At 52.4% G+C, this 16,752-nt stretch overlaps 1 protein-coding gene across 2 annotated transcripts in view; it reads right to left on the bottom strand.

Moving 5' to 3' along the window:
• igf1ra (insulin-like growth factor 1a receptor) overlaps positions 1-16,752 on the bottom strand; it is a 74,273-nt gene that overhangs the window by 7,125 nt on the left and 50,396 nt on the right. Inside the window, exons 3-20 of one of the 2 annotated variants that reach the window (XM_048972557.1) lie at positions 14,028-14,334; positions 13,017-13,153; positions 12,441-12,585; positions 11,130-11,338; positions 10,182-10,308; positions 9,422-9,657; positions 9,150-9,317; positions 8,619-8,826; positions 5,470-5,756; positions 5,094-5,236; positions 4,824-4,989; positions 4,620-4,719; positions 4,366-4,436; positions 3,283-3,512; positions 3,066-3,173; positions 2,286-2,445; positions 1,611-1,740; positions 902-1,036 (exon numbers count right to left, since the gene is read on the bottom strand). In XM_048972557.1, the coding sequence (XP_048828514.1) occupies positions 902-1,036; positions 1,611-1,740; positions 2,286-2,445; positions 3,066-3,173; positions 3,283-3,512; positions 4,366-4,436; positions 4,620-4,719; positions 4,824-4,989; positions 5,094-5,236; positions 5,470-5,756; positions 8,619-8,826; positions 9,150-9,317; positions 9,422-9,657; positions 10,182-10,308; positions 11,130-11,338; positions 12,441-12,585; positions 13,017-13,153; positions 14,028-14,334 (3,067 nt within the window). Of the gene's footprint in view, positions 1-901; positions 1,037-1,610; positions 1,741-2,285; positions 2,458-3,065; positions 3,174-3,282; positions 3,513-4,365; positions 4,437-4,619; positions 4,720-4,823; positions 4,990-5,093; positions 5,237-5,469; positions 5,757-8,618; positions 8,827-9,149; positions 9,318-9,421; positions 9,658-10,181; positions 10,309-11,129; positions 11,339-12,440; positions 12,586-13,016; positions 13,154-14,027; positions 14,335-16,752 lie in introns of both variants that reach the window. The other variant, XM_048972556.1, reaches the window with a different exon arrangement.

Below are 16,752 nucleotides of genomic sequence, written 5' to 3' on the forward strand. Positions count from 1 at the left end.
CTGCATTCTAACGCACACTCATCACCAACACTGCATTCAAAAACACACTCACCACCAACACTGCATTCTAATGTACACTCATCACCAACACTGCATTCTAACACACACTCACCACCAACACTGCATTCTAACGCACACTCATCACCAACACTGCATTCTAACACACACTCACCACCAACACTGCATTCTAACACACACTCACCACCAACACTGCATTCTAACGCACACTCATCACCAACACTGCATTCTAACGCACACTCATCACCAACACTGCATTCTCTCACACACTCACTACCAACACTGCATTCTCTCACACATTTTCACATTTGTGTCTTTTAATTGCAGGATATAACAGAGAATATTCTGTATGATCCATTTAACTTTCAGCAAGCAACTTTTGTACAATATGTATAAAATATATATGGAACATGTGGACAGTACAGTCCATTACACACAGTGTCCAAAAAAATCTGAGGACCGCTCTCTTCTTCACCCTCACCATCCCAAATCTAGGGGCTGCCATGGGAACCACAGTATGTGCCTCCATAACACATGCATTGTCGTAAAGCTGAGGTCAGCTGCAGGGTAGCGGGTGGGTAATACCTTCTTAGTGAGATCAGACTGGCCAAAAAAACTACTTTCATTTCTACTTTCTGATGTTCAAATCACATCTGCAGGGCGCTGGTCCCAAAGCAGAGGGTATTAAAGGCCCTCGTGGGCAGCCAATGACCCGATGGTCAGGGTTTATGTCTAGGATTGATCCAGGCCGCCTGGCTACAGAAATGACAGGAATCCCCAACCCCCCCCCCCCCCCCCCACCCCAACTCATGGCATCAGTAACCTTATTTAAAACTTGACACAAACAAGCCCTCAGTAAGTTGATACAGCTAAATGGACTCACAGCATGTCGGGGCAGTTGTCTGGTTTGTCCAGCAGGCCCCCATCCATGACGAATCGCAGAACCTGCTCGTTGGACATGCCCTGGTAGGGCTGCTCCGCTAGGGTGGCGATCTCCCACAGCACCACCCCAAACGACCTGCAGGGGGAGCAAGAGGACACCGGTGAGCTCAGGACACAGGCATCTGCCGCCCGCAACCAGTCACATCATAAACACCAACATGGGGGCAGTACCTGAAAAGATGACATATGTAACAGGAACAGGGAGTGACGGCATTAATGTGACTATACAACAGTATGTTTAAAAGCTCTTCATAAAACCTTTATATTCACTCACGCATTTATATAGATGACTGAACCTACTAACTGCTGCTTTTTAAGTGGATGATTGGTGCTGTGGGGGAGGGGGAGGGTGAAGCAGACAGAGAACAAGATTTGGGTTTCAGGGATACAACGGTGAGCCTGGGGGCTAATGCTAGCACAGTCATTTGGAAACATCTGGAAGACTTTCACTGACAAAAGGAGGCGGCCCCCCGGGACTCTGCAACTCTGGCCTGACTATGGAACACTAGAAACCTTCTGGGGAAGCAGGGAGGCGCTGAGGTTAACAGGTGACAGGGGACTGGGGACAAGACAGCAAGCGGTGGACTGTATCAGGGCTAAATCCGGGGGTCCTCCGCCGCCGGAGAGACAGGGAACGAAGGCGGGCGTACCAGACGTCGGAGTTGGTGGTGAACACGCCATCCTTGAGGGACTCGGGGGACATCCAGCGCACAGGCAGCAACCCCTTGCCCCCCTTGCGGTAGTAATCGGTCTCGTATATGTCCCTTGTCATGCCGAAGTCTGGGGGGAAAAATGGGACACATTTGCGCCAGGACAATCCACGGGGCCGAATCCGCCCATGGACGCCACCCACCAACCTGCACCCCTCTGCTTTTCCCTGCTAGTCTCTCTGTACTTCTCCAGTTTACCCAGTCTCTATTTTATATGGTTCAGCAGATTTTCCAGAGGTTACAACACTCCCTTGCTCCCGCACGACCCGTTGGGGAGAATGACCGAATTGTTTTCTGGACTTGTTTCGGAAATCTACGTGTTCAAAATCACCAAGCATCCTTCACAGAGCACAGCATGTGCTCTCCGCACAGTTGAAAGTTTCCCTCAAATTACCTTAACAAAAAAAAAAAAAACAGAGCTCTGCAAAAACAGCCCTGGTTGACCACCGCGGAATGATTTAATGGTCAGACTGTCTTCATGCCCACACCTTGTTTTTAGACAGGACATTCTGATTGGTTTCTCTTTTCAGTTTCCAGAGTGGGGTGGGCACCTCGGCCTCCCCTCGCTGTACGCAGCCCTAAAGCGTGATGCAGTGAAACATGCCGACTGCTCACCTCCGATCTTCACTGTGAAGTCTTCAGCCACCATGCAGTTCCTGGCAGCCAAGTCTCTGTGCACAAACTTGTTGGCGTTGAGGTAGGCCATGCCGTCCGCGATCTCCCCTGCCATCTGGATCATCTTCTTTAGGGGGGGCAGTGGCTGGCTGGGTGTGTTCTGTAGAGGACACTGCAGAATGTTTACCAGCTCTCATTAAACACTCATATGAGAAAGCTGGGTTTTCAAGGATGAATAAAAGATCCATGTGTGACTAACCAAGTACCTAAGCTGTCAATCTGTGTTTTACCACATGCATCAACAGGTACCTAAACACCGCATATATCTTACCACATGTTAATTTGTGCCGTAGAATGTTCCTTGCTGTGTCAATGCACACATTAAGCATGGAGGCATGTAGCTTACCACACACATTAGACTGCACATTAACCCCAAGAATACATCTTGTCCTGCAAGTTAGCTCATACATCAACTCAGAGGTCTCCAACCATTTTTACAGAGAGAGCTACTTTTACCAGGAAAATAATTTGGGGAGCTCCTGAGTTGCCATGGTAATATTTTGACTATCAACCTGTCAGTCGCAATCAACCGGTGGGCGTCCACTACCTTAGCTGTTAGGATGCATCTTACCACACAATTTAACATTAGCTTGTACTTCAGCCCTTAGCATTGCTAAAGAGTAAAATAAGGCAAGATTAGTGGGGTTTTGGTAGGTGGTATATGAATGCCTGTTGTCTTGTACACAGAGCTGAAGAACAGGGGAGGCGGGTGGTAGACACCTCTTTGGGGCGAAGAGACCGCAGGTAGCTCTTCAGGTCCCCGCGTGTCATCAGCTCCATTATTACCAAGGTAGGCTGCCCCTGCGACACCACGCCCAGAAGACGCACCTAGACCAATCACATAAGGGAATGAGGTCAAAGTTAAGACAACAAATAACCCATGTTAGGTACACAGGGGCTCTGACCCAAGAAGGAGGGTCTGTACGACGGCTCTCACCACATGGTGACAGTTGAACTCCTTCATGACAGATGCCTCGTTGAGGAACTCGATGCGCTCACGCATGCTGGCAGACTCATTCACAGTCTTGATGGCGACCCGTGTCTCCGGCTCATCCTTGACCACGCCCTTGGCCACGCCCTCGTACACCATGCCAAAGGAGCCTTGGCCCAGCTCCCGGCACATGGAGATCTTCTCACGTGGCACCTCCCACTCATCAGGCACATACACTGGGGACAAGGACAGTGTCACATGTGCACACTTAGACGGATATGGCAATGGACAGAGACAAACGAAAGGACAGAGACAGACAGGCAGATGGACAGAGACAAACGAAAGGACAGAGACAGACAGGCAGATGGACAGAGACAAACGAAAGGACAGAGGTAGACAGGCAGATGGACAGATAAAATAAAGGATAGAGACAGACAGGCAGATGGACAGAGACAAACGAAAGGACAGAGACAGACAGACAGATGGACAGAGACAAACAAAAGGACAGAGGCAGACAGGCAGGTGGACAGAGATAAAATAAAGGATAGAGGCAGACAGGCAGATGGACAGAGACAAACGAAAGGACAGAGACAGACAGACAGATGGACAGAGACAAACAAAAGGACAGAGACAGACAGGCAGATGGACAGAGACAAACGAAAGGACAGAGACAGACAGGCAGATGGACAGAGACAAACGAAAGGACAGAGACAGACAGGCAGATGGACAGAGACAAACGAAAGGACAGAGGTAGACAGGCAGATGGACAGATAAAATAAAGGATAGAGACAGACAGGCAGATGGACAGAGACAAACGAAAGGACAGAGACAGACAGACAGATGGACAGAGACAAACAAAAGGACAGAGGCAGACAGGCAGGTGGACAGAGATAAAATAAAGGATAGAGGCAGACAGGCAGATGGACAGAGATAAAATAAAGGATAGAGGCAGACAGGCAGATGGACAGAGACCGACAAACACCCAGCCGTTCATGTAGTCACAGTGTGACCTGACAGCCCAGCTGCATCTCAGGTCCCCTAAACACACCCCTCGCATTCCGCTGATGCGGACCAAACAAGTCCACTCACTCTCGGCTGCACTGAAGTATTCGGGGTTGACGGATGCGTAGAGGACGCCGTTCCCCAGCCGTTCGCTGTTCCTGTGAAGACAAGGCCAAGTCATGAGAACAGCAGCACACAGCAAAGGTTGTAAAAAGCGACATGATAAAAGGGCAAACGTTTCATGAAAATGACCGCTCTGCTGGAAATTAAACAAATTTAACCAAGGGGGTGGAAACTATGGGCTTCTCAAAGTCTCGGTCCCCTGAGGCACAGACACTTACCTCTTCTTGTTCACCAACACCAGCACCACCACCAGGCTGACAGTCATGATCAGCACGATAACAGGAATGGTGACCATCAGGTAGAAGACGTTCTCGTACTCTGCAGGGTTGAGTGGCAGAAGGGGGCCTCAGGAGGGCTCAGCGACACAGGGTTACCAACATCTGGAACAACAGCATGCACCGGCGAGTGTCTGTGGTGCTTACGGCTCGGATGGGACACGTAGAAAAAGACAGGCTCAGTCCAGGAGCCATTGCCGGCCAGAGAGGTGGCACGTACACGGGCCGAGTAATTCCCCGGGCCCAGGTTGCTCAGCCGCGTCGCTCTGTGGCTCCTGAAGTGTTGCTGGGACACGCACTCATGCTTCTCCATCTGAAACACAGGAGTAAATCGAGGGGGGGGGTTCGGGGGGGGGCAGCTCAGACTGGGCTCATGTCCTCCCTCTGACCCCAGAATGGGAGATTCCCGGGACTCACCTCCTGCCCCAAGCGGAACTTGATCTCGTACATCAGGATGAGCCCGTTGGGCTTCGAGGGATGGGACCACTTTAAGATGACGCTGTCTGCGCCCCCCTCGCCTCCCTCCCAGCTCACAGGGCCTGGGATGTCGTCCGCTTTGTCTGACAATGAAAGGTGGGTCTTGTCAGCAAGCACACTATGCATGCCCCCCTCCTGACACCATTTGAATTAATCCCATTAAGAGCAGCACCAGTTCAGGCAACTGAATTAACAATTAAGCCACTAGCTTCCAGTACTGGTTCGGCTCTCCAGGCCCCAGTGCTACATCGGCCTGATAGCCGGAGCAGTGTTCTGCTGGACATGAACTGCTGACAGCCCGCAGAGATGCGCTTACCCTCTGGCTTGGTCCGGGCGAAGACGAAGGCAGCGGCGCTGCAGTGCTTGACCTCACGGTTGCAGGCGTGCACGTCGATTCGGTAGACAGTGAAGGCCTGCAGGCCGGAAATCTCTATCCACTTGCGATCGCTAACCACCTTTTCATGGAAATCGTACTCCTGCTCTGCCAGGTCTGCCCACGTGCCATTCGGTCCCGCCCCTACACCCGTGGCGTTCTCGCTGGCCCCGTGGGTCACTGTGCCATTGGCAGTGCCGAACAGCTCCCTCCGCCGGCGGTCAGGTGGCCTGCAGGGACAGACAGAGGGGGTGCTAAGAAGCGGGCCGAGACGATAGTGACCAGTGGGGAAGCTGATTGATCTGATTGGACAGCACACAGGAGACTGACAGCTGTGCTCTGAGACTCAGGCTCCGACCTCTTCGAGATTTTGCTTGTCTCTAGGAGACGGACATGAGGGACAGAGTCAGGCAGCGGACACAGAGCTCCGGAGCCGGTCTGGCCACAGCAAACACACACCCACAGAGCAGGTGTCCTTGTACAGGGACATACATGACTCCCAGGGGACTCTCAGTTACAAACACTCTACTCCTTCCTATTTGGCCAGGAAGGGATTTCTCCTCCCCCCCAAAACACAGATTTTCTGTAGGCCGAGGCCCAGAACTCGGCAGGACCCTGACCACACACAATAACACGGACATACAGATACGGCTCACAGCCACACGCCAAACAAACTGAACATACTGCTGACCGCCCCATGTTCAGCAGAGTCTGGGGTGCGAGGGTGAAACTCACAGAGCCATGACACCCACCCGGCATTCAGCTCTGGCCTGGAGGCAGGGTGTATAAGGACAGGATGGAGGCCTGGTGTTTCGTCATCCGGACATGCCGAGCATAAAAGCAGGGCAGCATGACGCCAGACAAAGGCAACTGCGGCTGTCAGGCATGTGGGCGGGGCCAGGATGGAAAGAACAAGCGAGAGGACAGCCACTGGCCATGTATGACAGCAAGTGGCAGCTGTAGCTCACCAGACAGCACAGGGTGGGCAGGTGGGCCCGCATGGGGTGGGGCTTTACCTAGGGTCACCTTTAGGAGACGCGTAATGACTCACCCGCTACAGATCTCTGAAAAGGCGCGACGCAATCGGAGCTCATTAGGGAGGAGATCTAAGCTACAGAGTACAAGCGATATGGGACAGACGGCAACGTGACACAAACACGGCACAGGAGGCACAAACATGCTGACAGGATTCATCAGACAGCTGCCCACCCAACCCCCCCCCCCAATTCCGGAACACTGCAACCAATAATTCAAAGTGCTTCAAAGAGGACAAAACCTACGTGTCAGAAACGGCACCGATAATCAACAAATGGGGAGATGGTGTGGATTTCAGCTGAAAAAGCACACAGTTCATGGAGTGGATCCAAAAACAGACGGGCCTGCCAGGACCCCCCCGAGAAACGAAGGCACCTTAATGCCCTGAGTCGGCCCCTAGCCTTGCCCGCGTCCTCCTGGAACAGCGCTCTGTGGGAAGTACATCGGCACAGCAGGGCAAGAGCGGGACGGGCTGAGGGGGCTGGCGGTGAGGGAGGGGGAAGGAGACAGAGACGGCAGCAGCCTTATCCTCGGGTGACCCAGACAGGGCTGCGTGCCCCCCCTCCCTTGGTGAGCCATGTCTACAGCTCTCTTGTCTCCCTTGCCCCCACGCACGTTCACCAAAGGCTTCCTGAGGCTTTTCCTCAGCAATGTTTGGTGCAGGAGATGAAACAGGGGCGTGTGTCTGGCTGGGGGGGGCTGGGTGACCAGGCCTATAAGCAGCGCGAGAAGCCATCTTGTAATGCATGTAACGGACGCAGAGGCAGATACTTCTGAAAGATGCTGCAGGGAGGAAGACGTGGAGTCCCAGGTCCGAGCGGCGGGAGGGAAAGAGGCAGCCTCTGCTCCTTCCAGGCCTCTGAGGACACTCCTCTTATTCCATTAGTATTCCAGATGGATCTGCTGTACATTCCCTGGCAGCCGGTCACTCCAAACAACAGCCCAGACAAAGAGAGCGTGTGTGGAGGTGGGGGGGGGGGGAGGGGGTGATGGAAAACATTTCCTCTTCATTCAGTTTATTTTCTCCCCCCTCCCCTGCTCCTCCTCGAAGTCCCCCGCTCCAGCTTTTCAGAAACTCGAGGCCGATCTCCTCAGATGCCCCACTTTCCCGTAAAGCCGGACGCCCCCGGACCCCCCGGCCAAAGCAGGCCTGACAGATTTCTGGCACAGACCGTCTCCCCTAAGCCACTGCACTGAAGCCCCCCCCGCCACCAAAAGACCAAAAACCAGACAATGGAAAGATCCAACACTCTCCAATAGGATCACAGTCCATCGGCGTTTTCTTTCCAGGAACAAAAAAAGTTGCTACTTGTGTTCCAACATCACGTGGTGGGGGTGGGGGGGTGGGGATTTTGTAATCTGCCAGGATGAAACCAGACCAGCTGAAAACCCACCACAGGCCTAATGGGACAGCAGGACAGAGAGGCCCCCTACTTTGCCCCCAGTCGGCCCTAAATCAGGCCTGATTCACCCTGTAAACACTGCTTCATTCCGTATATGTGCTTCAATAAAGGCTGAGGGGCAGCTTTAAATGCAGAGACATTCATGGTTACAGTGCCCAGTGTACAAGGCTTCCACTCCGCAGAGGGCTGTCCACAGGCCTCCGAGAGGCATGCCCCTTGCCCGATGGGACTCCAAGGCCTGTGTCTCTATCAGCATGCCACTGCAGTCAGATGGTGGCAGGTCTGAGAAGCGTAAGGCAGATACAAACTTCCACAGCTGTCCCAGGACTCCCGACCGACAGCTCGTGTGAATCCCATCTTATTTCAGTCTCAGACACACCTCAGACCAAAATACCTACAGTGCAACTGCCTAATTTTATCCAATTCAGAAATCAAACACATATAAGTGCATAATCTCTTAGACTAGTGTTTCCCAATCTGGTCCTTGGGGACTCCCCAGACGGTCCACGTTTTTGCTCCCTCCCAGTTCTGGCAGGGTACTGGACAGGAGCAAAAATGCGGAGCTCATGTGGGTAGCCAAAGAGCGGGTTGGGAAACACAATCTTAGAACTATTATTCTGGGAAAACAGGTTAATTTATCTCAAATGTTTGTACCTGGGGGTGAAAATGGAGTTGTGCAGGAAGTTCTCAAAGACCTTCCTATACGAGGCGTCCTCTGCCTCGGCCTTTAGATCCTCCACGGTTTTGGGGCACAGGCAACACGGGCCCTTGTCTCCACCCCCCGGATCTGATTTGGTGGGCTTGGTGTCATTCTCCATGTCGACCACTCCCGTGGCAGATATCCTGATGGGGATCTTCAACTCTGCAAATCACAAGAAACGACAGAAAATGAATTCCTGCAAATGGTCAGTGTATGCCCTTCCTTAAAGCAGCACCCGGGGAGCAGTTCTTGGGGGCGGTACCTTGCTCAGGGTACCTCAGTGGTGGCTTGCTGGTTGGGGATTCGTACCTGCAATCTTTCAATTACAAGTGCGCTTCTCTAACTATTAAGCTACCACTGCCCACAAAAAAAGGCCAAGCACAGACTTGGCTGCTACAGCTGGATCGTTTCTTCGGTTCCATTCATTCCCCCACGTTTGCTGCACATGCCCGGCTTGCTGCTAGCCATCAGTGACTGCTGCCCACCTTTAGAGCAGTAGTTGTGCACATACAGCTCCCGGTCTTCGGGCTGCTGCTGCCAGCGGACCAAGTAATAGGTGTGGTTCCCGTTGGGGGAGATGGGAGGGGACCACTTCACCAGCAGCTTTGAGGAGGAGTTGGAGTAGGAGCGCACATCCAGAGGCATGGAAGGCTCTGCATACACAAAAGATCACGGTGCGGCCCAGTCAGCCGCGGGGCCTGCAGTGTCACACTCAAAGGCAGACTGAGCAGGACCAGAATGACAACGTGGTTCCTACCAGATGGCTTGGTGCGGATGTAGACCACCTCACTCTTGGCTCCCAGAACGTGCCGGTCGTCGACAACCAAGGTGACCGCTTTCACAAGAACGGCGTACTGTGTCCACGGCTTTAATGATGATAGCATGACCCCAGGGTCCAAGTCCTTATCATAAGGCAGCTCCACGTCCACCATATTCCAGCTGTTGGACCCGCATCCATCCTGACCGTCGAACTCTGTGATGTCCTGCAAGGGCCTGCAGTGCACATGGAGAGCACACTCAGTCTTGGTAACCCCCGGCATGGAGAGCACAGTCAGTCCTGATAACCCCAAGCTTACAGTGCACATGGAGAGCACACTCAGTCCCGGTAACCTCCGGCTTTCAGTGCACAAGGAGAGCACAGTCATTCCCGGTAACCACCGGCATGCAGTGTACATGTAGAGCACAGTCAGTCCCAGGAAACACTGGCATGCAGAGCCTGTCTGGGACATCTATAGGTCACTGTAAATTCCCTGCTACTATCTGCCTTCTCAGGGGTTACGTATCACTGCTCGCTTAGCGAGAGTGCTTCCGTATGGCAGAGAACTCGTGTGTGTGTGTACAAGCGGGCCCGGTGAGCGAGTGGATGCCTGACGTGGGCGCCTGGCACGTGGCAAGAGCATCCAGCAAATATAAGTGAACCGCGGGACATTCATGAAGGGCAGGGGCATTACAACATGAGGGAGACTAAGAGACCACCTCCGCAAATATCTAAAAATCCAGAGAGTGCGCGCACTTACGCTTCCTTGTAGTACACGATGAAGCTGATGAGGTCCCGATAGTCCGGTGGCCGGTACCGCTCCCACGTCAGCTTGATCCGGCTGCTGGTGGTGCTGTTGGACGTGAACTTCAGGATGTAGCTCTCACCTGCGAGACAGCAACTGCTTAGACACCCACTGCCAGCTGGCCGACTTTAAAGGGGCAATTCACCCCAAAATCAAAAAAACATATTCCTCAGATATGCTGCAGGGCTATTTATCCATCTAGATTGTTGTGGTGAGAGTTGTGTAGTTTTGGAGATATTGGCCTTCTCTTGAATATATTGTAACCGAATGGCGTACTTTCTGTGGTGTTTAAATGCCAAAAAATACAATTAAATTCAACAGGAATAAAAATCATGACCCAGTTACTCAAGATAATCCACAGACCTTATAGTGAGCAGTTTCATCTAGGAACTATTGTTTTTTCTACGGAACTCCACAAACCAACCCTTGCTCAGTGGTGTTAGGTGAGCTAGCAGGATCGAGCTATTAGTACTATTAACTAAGATAGTATTGTTGCTATTTGTTAGTGTTGGTAGCTGACAATAACTGATACAACAAGCTCAGCCATACTTAGATCCACATATCCCTGGGGAGGGAACCACTATTGGCAGAGGGTAGAGGTATGGTAAGCAGATGCCCTCTGCTGGGGTAGGAACAGTACCAGGAACCAGCATATGAACAAACAGGGTCCTCTTTACCGACCCTGGGGATGGGGGAACTGTGTGATTGTGTTAATTTTAAATTTCAGGACCATAGAGCAATTATATTCTACAAAAACCCAACCAGATGACCTCCCCTACTACGGCCATCCATTTGGCCTCTGCCACGAGGCTGCTCTTACTCTGAGAGCCAAGGAGTGGAAAGCATGAGAAGACAGAGAGCAGGAAGTATGGACTGGCCAGCGAGAGGCTGGGGTCTGCTTACAGCTGGCCCTGTCGCCATTATTGCGAAAGTCGTCGTCCTGGAACTTCTCCCCGATACCCGTCTTGTCCCACATCTTGCGGATCTCCGACATGCACAGCTTGGGGTTGAAGCGGAAGGAGAGCCTCCCCGCTTTGATGGTCAGGTTGTGCTGGGACCAGTCCCACAGGTACTGGAGGTTCTGGTTATCCAGTGCCGAGAAGGAATACAATCTATGAGAGAAGCGAGCACACGCTAGCTGTGTCAGACGATGACATGGAAACACCACGAAGCAAGAGATGTAGGGACACTCGTTTGCCGGGATTGACGTTAAAACCTTTGAAATAACTATGTGCTCGTAATTAACAGGAAGTCCAAAGCAGAAACAAAGGGAATTGTAACCGGTGCTGCAGCAGGATTTCCCAGCGAACGCCCCCCCCCCCCCCCCCCCCCATGGCATTCTGGGCCATCAAACGTGGCCGTTGTCCTCCCCCATCCCCCAACATGCCTCATGCTGGAGGGGGATTGCCAGGGCAATTAGTTTCCTTGGTTACAGGAATTCACCTTCTGCCCGTGATCGCTGAATTTGCACGGAGCCCAACTTCAACATCTTTTCATTCCAGGTCCCCTAACAGGCAGACAGCTCAGGCAGATTACAAATTAGGCACAACTAGCTAAACCCAAAAGCCCATTAGCACCAATTCTGCAGCCATGCTCTCCTCATCTGGCAGAGAAGCCTGATACACATCAAAATGGCATTCCTTAAGCACATCGCCAAGGAAACACTCCTGCAAATCATGCGCTTGTTTTCCTGAATAGTGAGAAAAATTCCCACATTCACGTTTGTATTGTGGACAAAGTCAATCTGATGGATAAAAAAAGAGCCTGAAAAGACACCTAACAACATTTTAACTTTGTATTTCTTAATACTGTATTAATACTCATGGGGAAATTTTTTTTTCTCTTTACCAAGCTTGAGGGTCACAGCACAGGGTCAGCCAGGGTGCAGCTGGGTTTTAAGTGGATCTGAAGAGGCAATCTTCTGATTAAGGGGCAGGAGCTACATGCTGTGAGTGAATGCAGGTAAAGCCTCCATCTTTACCTCCTCAACCTCACCAGACCCACTGTGACACTAATGTCCAGGTGAACCTCTATTCCCATTAAGGATGGCATCACGTTTGACCTCCGAAGATGTTGTCCCTCTTGAAACACAAAGCCCACACCCCCTTCAACTAGCTTTTCCCTCCCCAGCACGCCCCACCCCTCCCCATCTTCCCTGCCCCTTCCTGGCCTCCCTGACATGCCCCGCTCCCCTCCCTGGCTGGCCACACCTACCCGTCCACCAGGTCCTCGCCGTTGATATAGCGCAGGCTCTTTAAGAAGGACAGGGAACTCAGCGTGTGCGAGTGTCGGATCCTCACATTGCCCGTCACAGTCTGGATCCGCCCCATGAAGCTCTCCAGCTCCGACGCGATGTTATCTGCAAGGGCGGGGCGGCAGGCCAAAGCAACCAATCAGTGAAGATCCCAAAACGGAGCTGGCTGCCGGGTCTTTAAACAAAATACTGTCTCAGAAATGCGTGTAACAAAATAGATTTTGATAAAAATATATAAAAGGTAGACCTAGCAATTAATTCATGGGTTGTTCCCTGCCTCGTGCCCATTGCTTCCGGAATAGGCTCCGGACCCCCCCCGACCCAGTAGGATAAGCGGATTGGAAAATGGATGGATGGATGAATCACAGCTATTGCTAGGACCTGTATAAGCATCAAACAGCTTATGCAGGGTACAGTTTGAACTCTTACTCAAGGCTGAGTACTGACAGACCTTGAGCTGACAGACCATAATGACAACACAAAAGGCCCAGTGTCTGTATTTACTGTCCAGGGCAGCTGGAAGGCGGGGCACTTACTTCCCCGGCGGATGTTGATGTGAAGGTTGCCCTTGATGAATGTGCAGTCCTTGAGCGACTGGGCGGAATCCACGGAATCGATGACCTTCCCGTCGCAGACCTTATCGCAGAGCCCATGGCAGGGGGTGCAGAACATACTGTGGACAGCAGGGGGCGGTCACGCACTGCCCAGCTTCAGCATGGACCCCATGACCCCCCGCCACTGGAAACAGCTCGAAAGCCTCACATACAGTTTCAGCTTTTACAAACAAGTTCCAGGACAAACAGGGCTATTGCAGTAAATACAGTAATTAATCAAATACAAGGGGGAAAAAAAGTCTTCCCATGGTCCACTCATAAGTTCTTCCCCGCAAAAATTTAAACAAAGAGGGGTATTCAACTTTTCTTAAAACAGAGACCCCCAAATGCAAGCAAAACAGTTAAGTCCCCCCGCCAACACCAATACACAATCACATAAGTTACTAATGACCTGGGCTGGTGGTTCTAATACTGCTTTTCTGGGGAGGGGGACAGATCTCCTTTTACAAGGTCTGAACCCCCACCAGCAAGTTGCATGTTACATCACCATACCGACATGTGCTGACACCCTTCCGGTTCAATGTATATTACTGTGGGGAGAGTGTGGATGTTTTTTGGGGACATGCCGGAAATCTGTTATCGACCCAGTAACTGATTTAAGCTCCTCGAGTCCGTCCCATGTGTCAGAGAGAAGCGGCCCAGCTCCGCAAGCCCCCTTCACATGTGCCGGCCACATGTTGCTTTCCTGCCTGATTGCAAGTGGTCGCATTTACCCCGACCCCGCCCCTTTTCCAGCCTCCAATCCCAGCATCCTGTAGATCTGCCCACCTTAAAGAAGAGGCAGGGATGAGGCTGTTGTTTTTCTACACCAAAACAGCCAGTGAACGTCACATGAATCAACGGCTATTCATGCTGATTTTGACCACATCCTGAACTGCATTGAGGCTGACCTCCGTCTCTATGCGGGATGCGGACGTTATGCACGCAGCTCACCTGTCGCTGCCGTTGCGCGTGAAGCCCACAGGGCAGTCGGGCACACATTCACCGCCATGGATGACGAAGGCGTCAAACTCGTTGGGCAGGTGCACGTGGGCGCACACCTCCATGCTGATGCAGCGCCAGCCCTCGAACTTGTAGGTGCCAGCGGGGCAGTCAGGCACGCAGCGGTCCTCGTGGAAGTAGTGCAGGCAGGCGGCACAGGACGTGTCACTGTCGGGCACCGTGCAGCTGCCCAGGCACTGTGGGTGACAGCACTCGCCCGTGGGGGTACACGCACGCCGCTCACACCTGTCTGGACACACTGGAAGGAGGGTTGGGGGCATCAGGTGCAGCCTCACATGGGACAACTATTCATCTCATGCTTCTGTAATAAACATACCTAATAACTTTCATCATAGCATAATAGAGTATAAAGCCTCCTGTTCATTTTATGCTGAAGGCAGTATCCATTAGGGCAGGAGAATCGTGACTCCTGTATGTAGCTTCTGCTTAAAGGCTAACAATCAATGAAAGATGCTCCACTGACAAGTAGCAGAAACCAGTGCACAGGTATGGTCTCACTCGAGAGACCTGTGGAGAAAGGGAAGCCCCAAGCGGGAAGCCCCAAGCAGGAGACCCCCTGCTCTTCCCACCGCACGCGAGTGATCCCTCGCCCCATTAAGGAAATTCAGTGAAGGAAAATAGACAAAGATGGAAGGCTCTAGCTAGGAGATTAATCACTTTCACCAGAGCAGAGGGCCAGGCGCCAGTCAGCGTGTTAATGGGGGGGGGCGGGGGGAGAGTTGATGGGTTTCCTGGCCCCATCTGGGTCACCCAGGGCCTGGCCGCAAGAGCCAAGGAGCTCTCGGAGTTACAACATAGAAACACTGCTTTGGTACAAATATACTCAGCTCTGCAGAGAAATCCATAACTTTCTAGTGTTTCAAATGCCGCATTAAATCATTACTCAAAAGAATTGCACCAGACAGGGCTGCAGCCAGTGTCAATACATGATTCCACAACTGTCCATCAAAAGAACAAAGTGAACTGGACCAAGAACCGAACGACACCTGCCAAGATAACCAATGAAGCAATTGTGAGCAGTTACAAGGAGCTTAAACAGGGCTGAAGGCTCGGCTAATGGCTCAGCGAATAATATTCTTACAGGACAGTTTATTCAGCTTCTGTACTCAAGCAGAGAACAATGTCAACATTTCACTGAAGCAAGGTGTCAAAGACAGCACGCCAACAGACAGTGGGTACAGCAGGTTCAGGACAGAGCATACCCTACCGCACAGTGGGTACAGCAGGCCTACGACAGAGCATACCCTACCGCACAGCGGGTACAGCAGGCCCACGACAGAGCACACCCTAATGGACAGCGGGTATAGCAGGCTCAGGGCAGAGCATACCCTACCGCACAGCAGGTACAGCAGGCCCACGACAGAGCACACCCTAATGGACAGCGGGTATAGCAGGCTCAGGACAGAGCATACCCTACCACACAGCGGGTACAGCAGGACCACGACAGAGCATACCCTACCGCACAGCGGGTACAGCAGGCCCAGGACAGAGCACACCCTAATGGACAGCGGGTATAGCAGGCTCAGGACAGAGCATACCCTACCGCACAGCGGGTACAGCAGGCTCAGGACAGAGCATACCCTACCGCACAGCGGGTACAGCAGGCCCACGACAGAGCACACCCTAATGCACAGCGGGTACAGCAGGTTCAGGACAGAGCATACCCTACCGCACAGCGGGTACAGCAGGTTCAGGACAGAGCATACCCTACCGCACAGCGGGTACAGCAGGTTCAGGACAGAGCATACCCTACCACACAGCGGGTACAGCAGGCCCACGACAGAGCACGCCCTAATGGAGAGCGGGTACAGCAGGTTCAGGACAGAGCATACCCTACCGCACAGCGGGTACAGCAGGCCCAGGACAGAGCACGCCCTAATGGACAGCGGGTATAGCAGGTTCAGGACAGAGCATAACCTACCGCACAGCGGGTACAGCAGGCCCAGGACAGAGCACACCCTAATGGAGAGCGGGTACAGCAGGTTCAGGACAGAGCATACCCTACCGCACAGCGGGTACAGCAGGCCCAGGACAGAGCACGTCCTAATGGAGAGTGGGTATAGCAGGCTCAGGACAGAGCATACCCTACCGCACAGCGGGAACAGCAGGCCCACGACAGAGCACACCCTAATGGACAGCGGGTACAGCAGGTTCAGGACAGAGCATACCCTACCGCACAGTGGGTACAGCAGGCCCATGACAGAGCACACCCTAATGCACAGCGGGTACAGCAGGTTCAGGACAGAGCATACCCTACCGCACAGCGGGTACAGCAGGCCCAGGACAGAGCACACCCTAATGGACAGCGGGTATAGCAGGCTCAGGACAGAGCGCACCCTAATGGACAGCGGGTATAGCAGGCTCAGGACAGAGCGCGCCCTAACGGAGAGCGGGTACAGTCACACACCACACTCTGAAATCAAATCTTTACAACTTTCTAATTTTATCGATTGCTTCACACACAGTGGTTTTAAATGGCCAAGATCTTGGTGCATGCTGTAATTACCCCTAAATAACCCTCTCACACGCAGTAGGGTTCAAAACAGCATGGATGCATGGCTGTTAGACAAAGACCATGGCACAGGCTTTTACCATATCACGGCAAGAGCTTGGAGGGAATACCAACATTAAACATCACATAAAAGCAAGAAAATGG

The sequence above is a fragment of the Brienomyrus brachyistius genome, chromosome 13 (assembly GCF_023856365.1).
Source record: "Brienomyrus brachyistius isolate T26 chromosome 13, BBRACH_0.4, whole genome shotgun sequence".
Classification (NCBI taxonomy): domain Eukaryota; kingdom Metazoa; phylum Chordata; class Actinopteri; order Osteoglossiformes; family Mormyridae; genus Brienomyrus; species Brienomyrus brachyistius.